The 16,639-nt window shown below is 40.2% G+C and overlaps 1 protein-coding gene across 1 annotated transcript in view; it reads left to right on the plus strand.

The window, feature by feature from the left end:
* The window catches only part of LOC126095750 (aldehyde dehydrogenase, mitochondrial), a 105,893-nt gene that overhangs the window by 44,107 nt on the left and 45,147 nt on the right, over positions 1–16,639 (plus strand). Inside the window, exon 5 of the mRNA XM_049910524.1 lies at positions 13,506–13,690. Within this exon, the coding sequence (XP_049766481.1) occupies positions 13,506–13,690 (185 nt within the window). The remainder of the gene's footprint in view (positions 1–13,505; positions 13,691–16,639) is intronic.

Raw genomic sequence — 16,639 nt, forward strand, 5'->3', positions numbered from 1 at the left:
GCAGTGGTCTAGCCTGACGACCCCTCCCTATCCTTTTGTCAACTGTCTTGTGGCTTCTCTAAGACACAGATGGAATGCACATACCTGGGTTAGGTCAAAGGTGATTCTCCTCATAGTAGTTCCCCAAGGTTTCCAGAGACTTTGTTGGTTTTCTTTCGACCTCTCAAATGTTCTTCCTTGAGCAACAGTGGGAATGTTGCCTGCGTATATAAATCTTTTTATTTGTAACTAGTGTGGCTGGTCATTTGTGTACATATTGTAGATAGTAGGGGAAAGACTCTTCATTGTGGTAATCCATTCTTTTGGCTTCTCCATGTACTTTTCTTTCCTTGGAGGATCATGTGGAATCTTTGATTCTGTAGCGTGCTTCTTAACATGTAATCAGTCAAATGTCCTTTATTTCAAAGACTTTCAGGAGTAGTTGTTGGTTGTTCACTGTATTGTAGAAGCAGAAAGGTCGACAAAGACACCAGCAATTATTAATTACATTCCAGACTGTCTTAAGTATGTGGAGTGAGGTTTTGTACTTGACTTTGTATTCCCTGGTCTGAAACCAGCTTCTTCAGGAGTCAGTTTTGTGCTGATTTTGTGTGCTGTTAGTGACAGATCTTTCTTTCCGGTAGTTCCTATACGTGGTTGGTTAAGGAAACAAGGAGGAAATCGTTGGGCTCAGTTGGCTCTTTGGATAGCTTTAGTAATGCTAGTATTTGTGCTCTCCTCCACGGTTTGGGAACTTGAAATGTTTCCAAACATCTGTTCATCACGTTCACTATCCATTCATTAGTTTTTTTGAACCAAACTGCTTTATTTGTTCAGTTTGTATGTTATAAGATCCTGTTGATTTATTTTCTTGGAATTCTTGCACTGCTCTTCCCAGTTACTCAGGTGAGAATGGAACTTGTAATGATTCACTCTCTCCTGCCATGTTTCACCTAAGACTCGCTCCAGTTGCCTCCTGTCTTGTCTTGCTGAAATTCGGTAGTAGTTAGTGAGCAGTCTGGTTCGGAGTAACATTTGTGCTCAGCAGCAGACTTGTTGAATTATTGCTATGCCCTTAGACTGTTCTGTTCCATGTCCAGGTTATATAGTAGTTTAGCTCATCTTTCCCATCATTGTTCATGTATGTTTAAGAGTAGATCTTCTCCAAGTTCAGTTGTATCTGTTGAATAAGGATGTGTGTTGTACTTGATACAGTGTTCGTTCAAGAGATCTTGTGAACTTAAGTCAAGGCCAGGCATGGTTTGGGGCGTCTATCCATGTGGAATATGCCTCCTTGATATTTTCTTTGCAAGTATGACAGATTCTTGTAATTTTTTGGGTCTGCCTCTGCGTATTCCACTTAGAGATCCAGTTTTCCGAAAACCTTGGCTTTGCTTACTTCAACTTAAATGTTTGAAGGGTTCAGTTTGTACTAGGACAACTCTAGAAGCCAAACAAGATAAAAGGCACTGTTGTATGCTGGGGATGGGTTCTTCTACATGGTGAGAAATGTTCTCAGTAATATCCTCCCTGCCATCTGCCACATTACAGTGCTGTTAGTTTAGGGACAAAACAGAATCGAGCCCCTCTCTTTATATACAAATTCCTAGTCCTCTATTTTAATCAGTTGAGTTATATCCCAGTTGATTCTACACCAGTTAAAATCCCCCAGTACAGTCTTGATGTTTTGGTTATGAAAATTATTTGGCTTGTGGAAGATAAAATCAACATTTAAGTGGCTTGTACACTGGTGTAATAGTACATGACTGTAGCTCAGTTGTTAAAATTTAAATGTCATTTGTGTGTGTGATATGTGTTGACTTAATTTCTAATCTACAATCTACATATAGACTTCACACTTTTACTGAGAAGTGCATGAAGTTCCCTATTATACCATTTTCAGTGAGACTCCTATTTTATGTTTTCATACAGTCCAGACTTAAAAAGCAAAAAAATTGAGGAATATGTTAAAAAACCCCAAAATATGAGCAAAAACGCATGTAATTGGCATACAGAATTAAAAATACCTTGTATACAATCTAAGTCAAGGAATTTAAATGTACAATACAATATAATAAATTGTAGTAATGAATTTAATTAGTTCTTAAAAAATTACAGATGTTTAACAGCAAGTAAAAACTCCTCAAAAGAATTGAAATTAGTATTTGGGTACAGGGTAATATAACTGTTTTCTGACATGCTATGACCACAAATTATATGTTCAAAACACACGTTTTTGAGACATCCTCCTTTGTTTTCACCCAGACAAAAGCAAAAATTGATGAACATGAACATGTTGAATTAAACCAAAAACATCACAGCAGCGAAGTGATTAAACTATAAGCATAAATGTGAACATCTGCTTAATTACATACTTTGTCCCCATTACTGTTATTGTTTAATGCTTTCCTTATGAGCGGCACTTTATATGCTCAACATCGTTAGTGTTATTTTAGGCTTGGTGAGAGAAACAGACTTGGAAAAAATGAGTTTACTTCCCCAGTTGATGCTAACAATCTTAGTAGATGTCAGCTCAGTGAATTTCTGTACACTGTGTAGGATGTAAATCTGAAAGAAAGCTCAGGTGCTGCAGTTTTGCTTCATGCCCTCTATCACTGCTACCAATCTTTACGATCTACAGTGTATGGTGCAAAGGAAATACACTAGTAGCATATGTAGTTGTTGCAACTGCATCTGTCAGGTTTAAACACGATAGTCTGTAAAATACAAAATTGTTAAGGCTTTCGTGGCCACTTGTTGACAAACTGCCTATTGGCTTCTGTCTCGGGTTCTTCGGCCGACGTTCATCTAATGATTTTTCTGCCGTTACGCCAGCACGAGTGGCTGGCATTGTCAAAGCTTCACCCTCCATTGCCGGTGGTGAACTGGAGGCGAGCTCGCGGGCGCAGACTATATGTACCTGGCGCGCCAACGTCCGAGGGCTTCTCCACGGTCATTTCCGGTGCGGTTCTCATCTTGCTACCTGCGACGGTCGTTCGCTGCAGTACGGGAAGCCAGGATCCGTTTACCTTAAGGCTTTCCTCCTTCTTGTTGAAACTGTTCGTGTGCTTTTGGATTTCTACAGCTTCTCTGAACAAGCGCGTGTGATAGTGCTTCTCTACAGCCAGAACTTCCGTGTCGGCGAATTTCCGTGGTCGGTCTCATTCAGTGCGTGCTCTGCCACGGCCGATTTCTCCACCTGCCCCAACCTGCAATGTCGCTTATGCTCTTTGATCCTGGTGTTAATGGATCGTCCAGTCATTCCGGCATAAACTTTTCCGCATGTGCAAGGTATACGGTATATTCCCGACATTGCAAATGGGTCTCTTTTTCTCCTTCGCCGATCTAAGACACTCTTTGATCTTCCTTGTCGGTTTGAAAATCGTCTTTACGCCGTGTTTGCGCAATATACGGCCGATTCTGTCCGTCACTCTGGGAATGTATGGCAGAAAGGCCGTACCCGACATTTCTTTTTCTGGTTCCTTACTTCGCCGAGTGTTTGGTTCTGTTACACTTCTAATGTAATTTGTGGAGTACCCATTGGTCCTCAGAACAGTTTCCAGGTGTTTCATTTCTCGTTTGAGGTGTTGAGGCTCACATATTCGTCCTGCTCTCTTTACGAGCGTACTAATCATGCCTCTTTTCTGGCTCGGGTGGTGGTTTGACAGTTTGTGCAGGTATCGGTCCGTGTGTGTCAGTTTTCGATACACGCTGTGTCCTAGGTTTTCGCCGTCCCTTGTGACCAGCACATCTAGAAATGGCAGTTTCTTGTCCTTTTCTACTTCCATGGTAAATGTTATGTTGGCATGGAGGCTGTTCAAGTGTCTCAGGAATTCACCGAGCTGTTCTTAACCATGGCTCCACACCACGAAAGTATCATCGATGTACCTGTACCACACCTTAGGTTTGCAAGTCGCCAAGTCCAGTGCCTGTGCTTCGAATTGTTCCATGAAGAAGTTGGCCACCACTGGACTGAGAGGACTACCCATGGCGACGCCTTCCAGCTGTTCGTAGAAATCGCCATTCCACGTGAAATAGCTCATGGTGAGACATGCATGGAAGAGCTTTTTGATGTCTTGCGGGAACGTGGAACCGATGTGCTCCAGAGCGTCGCTGAGTGGCACTTTCGTAAATAACGAAACAACATCAAAGCTGACAAGGATATCGTTTGGCGCAAGTTTCAGTTTCTTCAGCTTCTCAATGAAATGTTCTGTGTCCTTAATGTATGTGTCGACACATACATTAAGGACTCAGGAAATTTCATTGAGAAGCTGAAGAAACTGAAACTTGCGCCAAACGATATCCTTGTCAGCTTTGATGTTGTTTCGTTATTTACGAAAGTGCCACTCAGCGACGCTCTGGAGCACATCGGTTCCACGTTCCCGCAAGACATCAAAAAGCTCTTCCATGCATGTCTCACCATGAGCTATTTCACGTGGAATGGCGATTTCTACGAACAGCTGGAAGGCGTCGCCATGGGTAGTCCTCTCAGTCCAGTGGTGGCCAACTTCTTCATGGAACAATTCGAAGCACAGGCACTGGACTTGGCGACTTGCAAACCTAAGGTGTGGTACAGGTACATCGATGATACTTTCGTGGTGTGGAGCCATGGTTAAGAACAGCTCGGTGAATTCCTGAGACACTTGAACAGCCTCCATGCCAACATAACATTTACCATGGAAGTAGAAAAGGACAAGAAACTGCCATTTCTAGATGTGCTGGTCACAAGGGACGGCGAAAACCTGGGACACAGCGTGTATCGAAAACCGACACACACGGACCGATACCTGCACAAACTGTCAAACCACCACCCGAGCCAGAAAAGAGGCATGATTAGTACGCTCGTAAAGAGAGCAGGACGAATATGTGAGCCTCAACACCTCAAACGAGAAATGAAACACCTGGAAACTGTTCTGAGGACCAATGGGTACTCCACAAATTACATTAGAAGTGTAACAGAGCCAAACACTCGGCGAAGTAAGGAACCAGAAAAAGAAATGTCGGGTATGGCCTTTCTGCCATACATTCCCAGAGTGACGGACAGAATCGGCCGTATATTGCGCAAACACGGCGTAAAGACGATTTTCAAACCGACAAGGAAGATCAAAGAGTGTCTTAGATCGGCGAAGGAGAAAAGAGACCCACTTGAAATGTCGGGAATATACCGTATATCTTGCACTTGCGGAAAAGTTTATGTCGGAATGACTGGACGATCCATTAACACCAGGATCAAAGAGCATAAGCGACATTGCAGGTTGGGGCAGGTGGAGAAATCGGCCGTGGCAGAGCACGCACTGAATGGGACCGACCACGGAAATTCGCCGACACGGAAGTTCTGGCTGTAGAGAAGCACTATCACACGTGCTTGTTCAGAGAAGCTGTAGAAATCCAAAAACACGCGAACAGTTTCAACAAGAAGGAGGAAAGCCTTAAGGTAAACGGATCCTGGCTTCCCGTACTGCAGCGAACGAGCGCCGCAGGTAGCAAGATGAGAACCGCACCGGAAATGACCATGGAGAAGCCCTCGGACGTTGGCGCGCCAGGTACATATAGTCTGCGGCCGCGAGCTCGCCTCCAGTTCACCACCGGCAATGGAGGGTGAAGCTTTGACAATGCCAGCCACTCGTGCTGGCGAAACGTCAGAAAAATCATTAGATGAACGTCAGCCGAAGAACCCGAGACAGAAGCCAATAGGCAGTTTGTCAGTCTGTAAAATGTGCTATTGCAAACCCTCATTCTATTTCCGTGTGACATCAATGTCATAGCACATCATCTGCATGAAAAGTATATTTTCAGCACTTCACAAAATGCTTTCACCCCTACCTGCATTTCCGTCGCTGAACGGCGTCTCCCCTCTCAACACGTCCTGTAGGTGAGCTCATTTTATGTGTGTTAGTCTGGTGTGATGGCTGCACTGGCTATTGAGCGACTTAACAAATTGCCAGCCAATAAGAGTTCACTAGCCAGAAATGGGCGACGTTTCCTTGATTATGACCAAGCATATTCTTCGAGACTCAGTGTCTGAATTTCAAAGATAGGTGCTTGGTATTGTTGCTGAATACAGTACATTAGAAATACATGCAAAATGATGAGACTGAGTTATAAGTGGCACAAGAAAAGGTGGTGGCTGGGCCCCTTCATCACATATTTGCTCAGTCTGGAACACTTCACATCCGCCACACACCGTTGGGTGGCTTGCGGAGTATAAATGTAAATGTAAATGTAAATGTAAATGACTGTCATGTTTCTCCATTACTGCTGCAAAATATTAGTAGTGTCATAATTGTGCAGTTGAAGCTAAATTGTGGATTACACCAGCATTTCCTCTCTCAAATCTCCCCACTCCTCAGTGGCCTAAAATATTCCCTTAATTCCATCACCACCTGTTTGCGAACCATCTGTCTTCTGAGCCACTTAACTTGTTCAGTCACATCAAATATCAATAGGAAGAAAATGGGACGAAGTCATGTGAGACGTCGAGTAAGAACTTAGAATTGAAGTAAGTCTTAACAGGAAGAAATGTAAAAGTGGAGAACTTTTAGCATTGATCTTACAGGTTTTTCACAGGATCTATGAACTTATGGCATAGAATCACGAAAAATTTGAAATTGGAGAATGTAAAATCGAAGTTCCCCTGTATTAGGGCTTTTTCGTGTTCCATGCAGATATTAAGTATGGGGCTGGTGGGGGACAATTGTGCTCAAAAGTCTCTGTGCACACTGTAAATAATCTCGTTTTCACTATTCCTATGAGAGTGATATGTAGGGGGTTGTAACATATTCCTAGATTCAACATTTAAGTGGGTTCTAAAAACTTTCTAAATGGGTTGTGGTGGGATAGTTTTCATCCATCTTAAAGAGAGACCCTCTCCAGTGGGTCAAACAAACTTGAGGCCATTCATGTTGCCTTTCTTTGTATGCATTCAGTATCCCCTGTTAGTGCTTTATTTATTTATTTATTTATTTATTTACATTTTCTTTGCATGGAGCCAACGTAATGATGGCTTTTGCAAACGTCAGACTTAATACTATGGTTATATTTATACTTATAAAATACACTATATTCTGTAGCTGTTGCTTCTTATGTCTATTTTTTACACTTATCACATTACAACTGATATGCTAATGCCTCATGTTACAATCACTATCTTAAAATTCGTTGAAAGAATATAAACATTTTTCTATTAGCAAAGATTTTAATTTTGTTTTAAAAAAAATTCCTGTGTACATTCTTAGAGAGTTTGGTAGCTTGTTATACCAAATCAAACCACTGATATATGGACTTCTATCAGTCATTTTTAACATTGTTCTGTTATGGAAATAGTTAAACTTTGTTCTAGTGTTGTGATCGTGTACATCGCTGCCCTTGATAGCTTCTGTTGGTTGACTTATAAAAAAATTCAACTATTTTGAAGATGTACAGAGAATATATTGTCAGATATTCGTGCTGCACAAACACTTCACGACATGTATCTCTATGTCCCATCCCATGTATAAGTCTTATTGCTCTTTTCTGTAGTAGTAGTAGTAGTAGTAGTAGTATTCTTTTTAAATGTACATCAGCTGCACAGCCCCATAGTTCAATTCCGTAATTGAGAAAGGGGTAAAGTGTTCCATAATATACTAATTTCAGTTCTTGGCTAGGAACTATCTTTGCGAGCTGGCTGAGGAGATATATGGCACTACTGACTTTTCTGCATACGAAATTAATGTGGTATGTCCACCACAAATTTTCATCAACATATACACCCAGGAATCTACAGTTACCATTTTCTGTTGCAGAGATATTAAACACACTATTCATTTTGTTGTGATGAGAACTGCCTGTTGTAAATGTCAGTAGTTGAGATTTGGTGGCATTCACCTTGAGTCCCTGATCATTGAAGTGTTTTGTTACTTCTGTTACACCACTAGTAGCAAGAGATTCTAGTTCTTTAGATTCGCTCCCATAGAATAAGATTGACGTGTCATCTGCATAGCTTACAATATGGGAGTTAATGGGTTGTGCAATGTCGTTAATATATATATAAGGAAGAGAAATGGTCCAAGGATTGAGCCCTGTGGTACACCTTGTAATACAGGTTCACTGGTGGACTGGGAGTTCATGATTTTATTATCTAGTTTGTATGACAATTTAGTGCTTTGCTTAAGATTCAACAGGTACATGGTTAGAAGATTCATGGCTTGATCCCCAATACTATAAGATTTTAGCTTTTAAAGAAGTACCCTATGGTTTACTGTATCAGATGCTCTTGTCAGGTCCAAAAATATACCTGCAGTCTGCATCTTCTGGTCCACCAGACAGTAAACTTCATGGATGAACTGTGTAACTGCTGTGGTTGTACTTAGCTCTTTTCTGAAGCCATGCTGCGAATCTACAAGCAGTTTGTTTTGTGAAAAAGGCACTTAGCTGACAAAGGATAATGCTTTCGAATTTCTTACTAAAAGTGGGAATTAATGATATTGGTCTATAGTTGGAGACTTCTTCCTTACTTCCCTTTTTATACACTGGTTTCACTACATTCATTTTTAGAACCATTGGATACATGTTTTCTCTAATGCTGCATTTAATCAGGTGAATAAGAGCTGTTTGGTATGGGTTCTCACAAACTTGAGCAACATTGTAGGATGGTTTGCATGAATGATTTGTAAGCAATCTCCCAGTATTCAACCAATGAATCAATGTCTGCCTCGTGGATTACCTATTACTCAGCCTTTATATATTTGTTCTATTTCATATCCCTACAGATTGTTACACCCAGGTATTTGTATGAATTGACAGATTCACTGATATTGTAGTCAATAGGATACTACATTTTTATTATTTTGAAGTGCACAGTTTTACATTCTGAATGTTTAAAAAAATTTCCAATGTCTACACTGGCTAGAAATCTTGCGAAGATTTGGCTGGATATTTGTACAGCTTTTTTTCAGGTGTTACTACATTGAACATAACTGCATCATCTGCAAAAAGTATGAGGTTACTGTTAATATCCCCTGCAAAGATCTAACGCCCTTCCCTGTGGTACATCCAAAGTTACTTCTATATCTGTTGATCTCCCTCCATCCAGTGTAACTTGCTGCATCATCCCTGCCAAAAAATCCTCAGTCCACTCAGATCTTGCTTGATACGCCATAAATTCATACCTCAGATAATAAGCATAAATGGAGTACTGAGTTAAATTCTTTTCGGAAATTCAGAAATATTTTATCTATATGACTGCATCATACCAGGCTTTCAGTATGTCACATAAGAAAAGCGCGAGTTGGGTTTCACATAATCAATGTTTTCAGAATCCCTACTGCGTGGCATGAAAGTCATTATGTTTGAGCTCAGATTATATGTTCCAAATTCTACAGCATATGGATGTGAAGGATATTGGAAGAAAGCTCAGTGAATCACTTCCTTATTGTAAACAGGTGTGATTTGTGCTTTCTTCCACCTATTCGGCAAGTTTTTTTGAACGATCTATAGTAGGTTACAGTTCAGAGGTGCTAGCTCAGCCACACATTCATTATGGAACCTGATAGGAATTCCAGTGGGTCCTGGAGAATTGTTCATTTTTAACTACTCCAGTTCTTCCTGAATTCCACTGACACTAATCTTATCCTACTCATCTTTTCAATGGTACAGGAATGAAACTGGTGCAATTCTCGTGTTCTTTTGTTTGTAAAAGAACATTTGAAAATGGAGTTATACATTTCTGCTTTTGCTTGCTACTCAGAATTTCAGCTCTGTCTTGCCTAAGAGTGTTTAGACACTAACTTTACATATAACAAGAATTTCTTTGGATAAAAGGTCTGTAGACAGTATTGTACTCAGATAGTCATATATGGCTTCATTGCTCTCTTGTCAGCTAAAGGCGTTTCATTTAGTATCTCCCTATCTATAGTCCTATGCTTTGTTTTACACATATTATAAAGTAGTCTCTGTTTCTTAAGAAGTTTCTTTATGCTGACTATGACGAAAGGTTCCTCCTATCATGAACTGCTCTACCATGTACATACCTGTCCAGTGCGTGGTCAACTATTCTTTTTGGCTTCAGTCATAGTTACTATACATGCTCCTGTTCTGAGCTAAAGGTTTCAGGTTCCTCATTGAGATGTGACACAACTGTTTTATGTAGTTTGTTGAACATATAGTTATTTGTGCATCTTTTAGTTGAGTTTGCATGTTTATTTGTTGCAGTAACTTATGTGAAATCGGAGTCTGTAATGACAAGTAACTGTTGATACATCTGTTGTCAGCAGCAAAAATTAATTCTGTTTTAAGAGATTGTCGATCTTGATCTTTGACAATAGTGAGAATTACACAGAGTAGATTTTTTCTCTTTTTTTCTTTCTCTTTTTACATTTCAACTTCAGTAATGCCACAGTAAGGTAATTTTCTGTTTTGTGGGGCTGAGCTTATTATTTCTCAGTTAATGCAGACTGCTTTGTTTCCATATTTTTGAGAGTCTATATAGGTTTTACACAGTATGGTGTAGATAAGGACTGTTCTTGTCTTTTGACACAATGGAAATTGACCACTGTCCGTAAACAGATGGAAGTTGTGTTGGTGTAGTCGACAGACTTTTGGCTACTGCTCAAAGCTATGGCAACATTGGGGCACCAGAAATGATACCTAAGACATCTTTGGTGCTGTTGGAATCTCATGGTGACACATTTGTTGCTGTGGCTCCAGATATGCAGCATTTGATTGGTCTCCTTTTCACTCAAGACCAAGTGGCAGACAATGGTGGGTTTGCGTGTGTCTGGGCAGAAGGTGAAAGTGAGAACTGGCTCCTTAGATTGTTGGTTGAAACCTGAAGTGAACAGCAATGAAGTCCCAAATTAAGATTGGAATTTATCGGAAGGATGGGTTAGTCACCAATGGGCAGCATATTTATTGCACCAAAGAATTGGATAATATCTAATGAATATAATAGAAAGAAACATTTCACGTGGGGAAAATATGTTAAAGAACAAAGATGCTGTGACTTGCCAAACGAGAAAGTGCTGGTAGATAGACACAATAAAAAACACACACACAAATTTCAAGCTTTTGCAACCCACGGTTGCTTCATCAGGAAAGAGGGAAAGACGAAAGGATGTGGGTTTTAAGGGAGAGGGTAAGGAGTCATTCCAATCCCGGGAGCGGAAAGACTTACCTTAGTGGGGAAAAAGGGACATATATACACGCACTCACACAAGCAAGCATTCCATCAGATATGTGTCTGCTTGTCTCTGTATATGTGCGGATGTGTGTGTGTGTGTGTGTGTGTGTGTGAGAGAGAGAGAGAGAGAGAGAGAGAGAGAGAGAGAGAGAGAGAGAGAGAGAGAGAGGGGGGGGGGGGGGGGGGGGGGGGGGGGAGGGGGGGAGAGATTCTGTTCTTGATTTTATTGTTCAGCTCTGTTACTATGTTTCCTATGTATCCTTTGTTATTTGTACTGTGTCTAAAGCCCGGTCCACACGCAACGATCTGTCTGCGCAGACATCAGCGCAGATGTCTGTACATGCAAAAGATCGCTGCAAATGTGGTGTGTTCACACGACACAAACCCCAATCTACTACTCGCCCGCCATCTGTCGGTTTAGAAAAGAAATATCAGTGGCAAGCGACTGTGCTCCCCGTAAATGTCAAAAATTTAATTCAGTTATTTTGAAATATAGAAATGGAGGAAGTTCTGTTGTGGTCTGTGTTCGCAACTTGTGTTGCAAAAAAACATTCAGACCAACCGCAGGAAACGGAGAAAGCGGTGAAAATGGTGTAGACAGTGGCTGCTAAAGCGAAAGCAGTTTTCTCACGTAAATTTACTGCGAGATTTGAAGGGCGAACCTTAAGAAAGCCAAGCAGATCAGAATACCATAACGTTGGCTGGTGTACTTGATCTACTACTACTTCAGATCTTCTAGATTTCTGAACTTTGGATAACTCTTTTCGGTAAACAGTTCGCAAAGAATTTTTTTTTTTTTAATTCTGTTTGCCGAGGCATCAACTGCTCGCAATTTTTCAATTAGAGCATTGTATGGTGCTGTCTTTTTGTCTCTGTCACTATATTCTTTACTTTTAATCTTCCACAAACATGGGTGGTTTCTATATATTTCAATGAATTCACTGACAAACTCTCGAGAACACTGACGAGTATCAGCCATTTTAATGCCCTGTGCACACAAATACAAACACTAAACTGAGCAAACAGCTGTTTCGGGCCAGATTTGCAGCGCTCTCCTGTCCACACGCTCCAACTTGTCTGCGCAGATGCGGTTTGAACCCACAGATTTGAGAGGTTTCGCTCAAACCTCCAACTTCAACTTCCAGGTTTGCACACACCTCAGGTTGGTGCAAATCTTCTGTCCACACGCAACGATCTGTCTGCGCAGATGTGACGTGCGCAGACATTTGCGCAGACAGATCGTTGTGTGTGGACGGGCCTTAATGGCACCATGTTTAGTCAGTGGAACATGTATTTAAGTGCTACCTGCTTTGAAAGTTTGGGTGCTGTGATGTCTGGTGTAAAATGCCTCTTGTTGTTAGTTTTTTGTATAAGTCAGATGCGGTTGTTTGTTCTGAATCTTCATTGTAATGTGTAAGAAATTTAACTGCCTATTATGCTCCTTTTCTGATGTAAAATGTATTTTCTCATGAACAGAATTTGTCAATATAGAACTGGTGAATTTTACTGCTTGATCCATCTACTGGCACAAGATGTCATCTATGTACCTAATCCAGTACAAGATGATGTAAATATTTGGCACCATTGTGTTAAAGATGACCTGTTCTACATGGTTCATAAACATCATTGCTACGGTTTCAGACACTGGGATTCCATTGTAATCCTTCACTTTGTACATAAAATTCATTATTGAAATGGAACTAGGTCTATTCTGTTTATTATCTCTGGTGGCTCAATTGTTTCTTTGACGTATTCATGTGGAAGTGTACTGTGTGTCTTAAGATTTTGGTCTGTGAAGTTCACTGTTTTGGTTTGTTTGGATAGATGTTCTCTACATCAAATGACAGGAGGGTGACTGTGTCTCAAACTTGTGTGTGTTTTATGTACTGAGTCAATTGTGTGGTGTTTCTTATAGCTCTGTCCTCCTATAATTTGTAGCTGCCCGATAAGATTTTCAACATGTATGTTGCAAGTTTTGCAGAGATTAATAGGCTTGTACTGGTAGACTAGCATGATGAGCTGCAGGAAACCAGTCTTCAGTCTGAAGACAAAACAACAACGACAAAAAACAGCAAATGGCTTGGAAATTGTGAGATGCTATAAGTAACAGTGTAAAGTTAGGAAGTTGTTGAAGTATTCACAACATGATGCAGTAACTATTAAATATTTGGCTACTTTATAATTACTACATAGGAGCCATATTGAGACCAGTTTCAGTAAAAGTTTCTTAACACAGTGAATGTTACCTCATACTTTCATAATTCAATTTCCCACTAGTAACAACTATCAAATGATGGTGGGAAAATGTTAATTTTTCTTCATTTAAGGTATTGTACTGACAAAATGTTTTTGGTGTGGACTTAATTTTCAGGTAACACTTTGGTGCTGAAACCAGCTGAACAGACACCTCTAACTGCACTATATGTAGCACAGCTTGTAAAGGAAGCAGGTTTTCCACCAGGTGTTGTCAATGTTGTACCTGGTGATGGAAAAACTGGCTCATTCATTGCAGAACACATGGATGTGGACAAAGTGGCCTTCACGGGTTCTACTGAGGTAATTTTGTTTGTTTATTCACCCAACATTAATCTTAAAGTGATACATCATAATGCAGTGAAAATAAATAGTTCAAAGAAGAAAGTTCAAAATATTCTCCCTCCCTCTCTCTCTCTCTCTCTCTCTCTCTCTCTCGCTCACACACACACACACACACACACACACACACACACACACACACACAAGATAAGCACACTTTAAAGAGGATTGGCCATGGCTTTGTTCCTGAAAAAACCTGTAGAATTGGTTGTAGTAATTGCTGTTGCCACTAAAGTTGATGCTTTAGCATTTTATTAGTGTTAGTGACTTTTAACATTTCCTCATTCGGCATTTAACCTGTTGCTCCTTCCTTGCGTTTACTGTTATATATAACTTTCATTTGTTTCAAATTATTCTGCACACATTGACAAAGTGCTCTTTAAGGTAGCAGTTCGCCATTCCACATAAATCTAGCTCCATTTCAGATCTATTCATCTATTAAATACATATTTTCCTCATGCACTTCCTTGTGTGGAAAATGCAATGTATATTTGTTCAATTCTTGAGTTGAGGCACTGTTACAAAATGTTCAAATTTATTAACTTTCGTGGACACTAATGCGTGTCCCTCATTAAAGATGTTTAATACATGCACAATTAAAAGCAGAATACACTGTCTGACAAAAAGTATGAGTCATCCAGAAGACGTTCCTGATCAACAATGTAACTTTGTACATGTATGCACTGATTCAAGTGATCAGAGTTGCAATTCTCTATGGCAAGTAGTACAGCTACTAGAATGCATTGGTGGTGTTCCTGTATAGTATTGTTACCAAGTGTGTGGGGTATATAAGGGGCGTTAATTGTTAGATGTTAAGTAATCACTGTGAAGGACACAAATATGGTGCATAAACATGTGAGACAGCATTATCAGCACATGACAGCATTTTGATGTGGTCTCAGTGTGCGACTCCATTCGACCAGGTGGTCGAATTGTGAAACATCCAGATTTGTCAAGCCTTCTGATGTGTCAGTGACTGAGTGTGAGACAACGTGGGAACACAAGGGCTGGCACACTAAGTGTAAAGTTTCCAGTCAACCAAGACTGACCATCACAAAGGATGATTGACATATTGTGCACCAAGAACATCATGCCGCCTTCACATCTGCACCTGCCATCTGAGAAAAAGTAAGACACTCCGCAACATTCTGGATTGTCTTGCACCATTGATCAGAAACTAGCTGCTGCTGGACTATAGAACTACTGTCTGATGCATATGCTGCTATTAACACCAGGGCACAGATGGGTGTATTTGGAGTGGTGCCTTGACTGGGAAGCATGGATTGCTGATCAATGGCATCACGTTAGGTTAAGCAATGTATGGCAAGCATGGCAGTGATTTGGGAAGATGTCCCATTGTTACAATGTTTTGGAGAGGCATACCAGGGAGCGTCAAGGTTTGGGGAACCATTAGATATGACTTCTATTCATGGCTAGTCTTCTCCGTTCCCATCTCCCCATCCACTCCTTTTCCATCTCACTACCGGACTGGGCTCCCATCCCACTAGGGGCAGACAAAGCACGTTTCTGTAACAGATCAGTTTTTGAGGTGTCGCAGTTTTCACAATAACAAATTCACAGAATCCACCTAAAATTTCAGCTGTAACTATGTCAACTAGCAACTGACGGTAGCATTTGACATTCAGTGCCATGTGCCGTCTGTTGACCAGTGTTTGCACTTCATCCTAGGAAACTAGGGTTTTACCCTATGGATGTGTAACCTACTTATGATATAAAAAATAAACAAAGATACTAATTCACTCTGACAGAAATTTTATGCTTGTTGTTTCACTTAGCAGCAGCTCTGATATGTTTGGTGAGTGTGATATTAAAAAGTGATAATTCATTTGACAATTGGTGAAACCAGTGAATGTGAATGATAAATAAAGGTTGTGCTAATAGGCAGGCCTATAGCAGAGCCTGATGCCACATTTACACTCACGTAATGCATATTTTGTCATAAAAACTAAAACTGCAAGGTAATTTCAGAAAACATCAAATGGAGAAGACTCTGAGTATTGTGATGAGTGTTACTCACGCATTTTATACATAAACCATTAAGGAGAGTTGGTATGCCCTATCCCGACAATGTTAAATTTAGTGACTTGGCTTCCCTGTATTTCAGGAACCACTGTAGCCATTGACATGAAACTTATATGGGACATAAAACTGTATGTTCTGAGTCTACTGAACAGTAATTGCATTTCAGCCACTGCTTTCAGAAATACACTTTTTTAATTACACAGTTAAAATTTTGTGTGCCTTTTTTTGTACTGTTACCCTAAATAATTTTAATTATACTAAATAATTTTAATTATACATAACATTATGTTCTTCTTTTAGTTCAATAGACTCAGAATATGTATGTTATTACTCCATGAAAATTTGAATACTCTACTCGAAGTGGTTCCTGAGATTTAGGGAAAAATGCAACAGAAAATGTAAATTTTCAGGAACGGCTTCTAAAGTTTCAAAAGACTATACTCGCTTAATTTTTTATTTTTAGTCACTCAGAAGCACCCTGCAACATGCTGTGTATCATCCTCATGATCTTTTTCCAACTCTTTTCTTCTTTCTGAAATCCTTAGTGGCCAACTGTGCTGCATACTCTGCTTTATCAATGTGAACCTTGTCCATCCATTCAAGTTCTCTGATGAAGTTTGCTCTAGGATTAATTCCTATATGCTGTAGCACTTTCACCCTACCAGTGTTGCCATCATTAAAAGCAATGACAGCATCACTGACACCCCCTTCCCCCCCCCCCCCCTCCTCCCATTTTAGTGTCTTCATTCCAACAAAAACATTTTTTGGTAAGAGTCGATACAAAATTGTTGAATGACTCATTGGGATTTTGAATCTGACCATGCACAAACGTCTTCAGTAATTCAGGATTTGCCAGGTCTCAGTAAA

Source organism: Schistocerca cancellata, chromosome 8 (assembly GCF_023864275.1).
Source record: "Schistocerca cancellata isolate TAMUIC-IGC-003103 chromosome 8, iqSchCanc2.1, whole genome shotgun sequence".
In the NCBI taxonomy this organism is placed as follows: domain Eukaryota; kingdom Metazoa; phylum Arthropoda; class Insecta; order Orthoptera; family Acrididae; genus Schistocerca; species Schistocerca cancellata.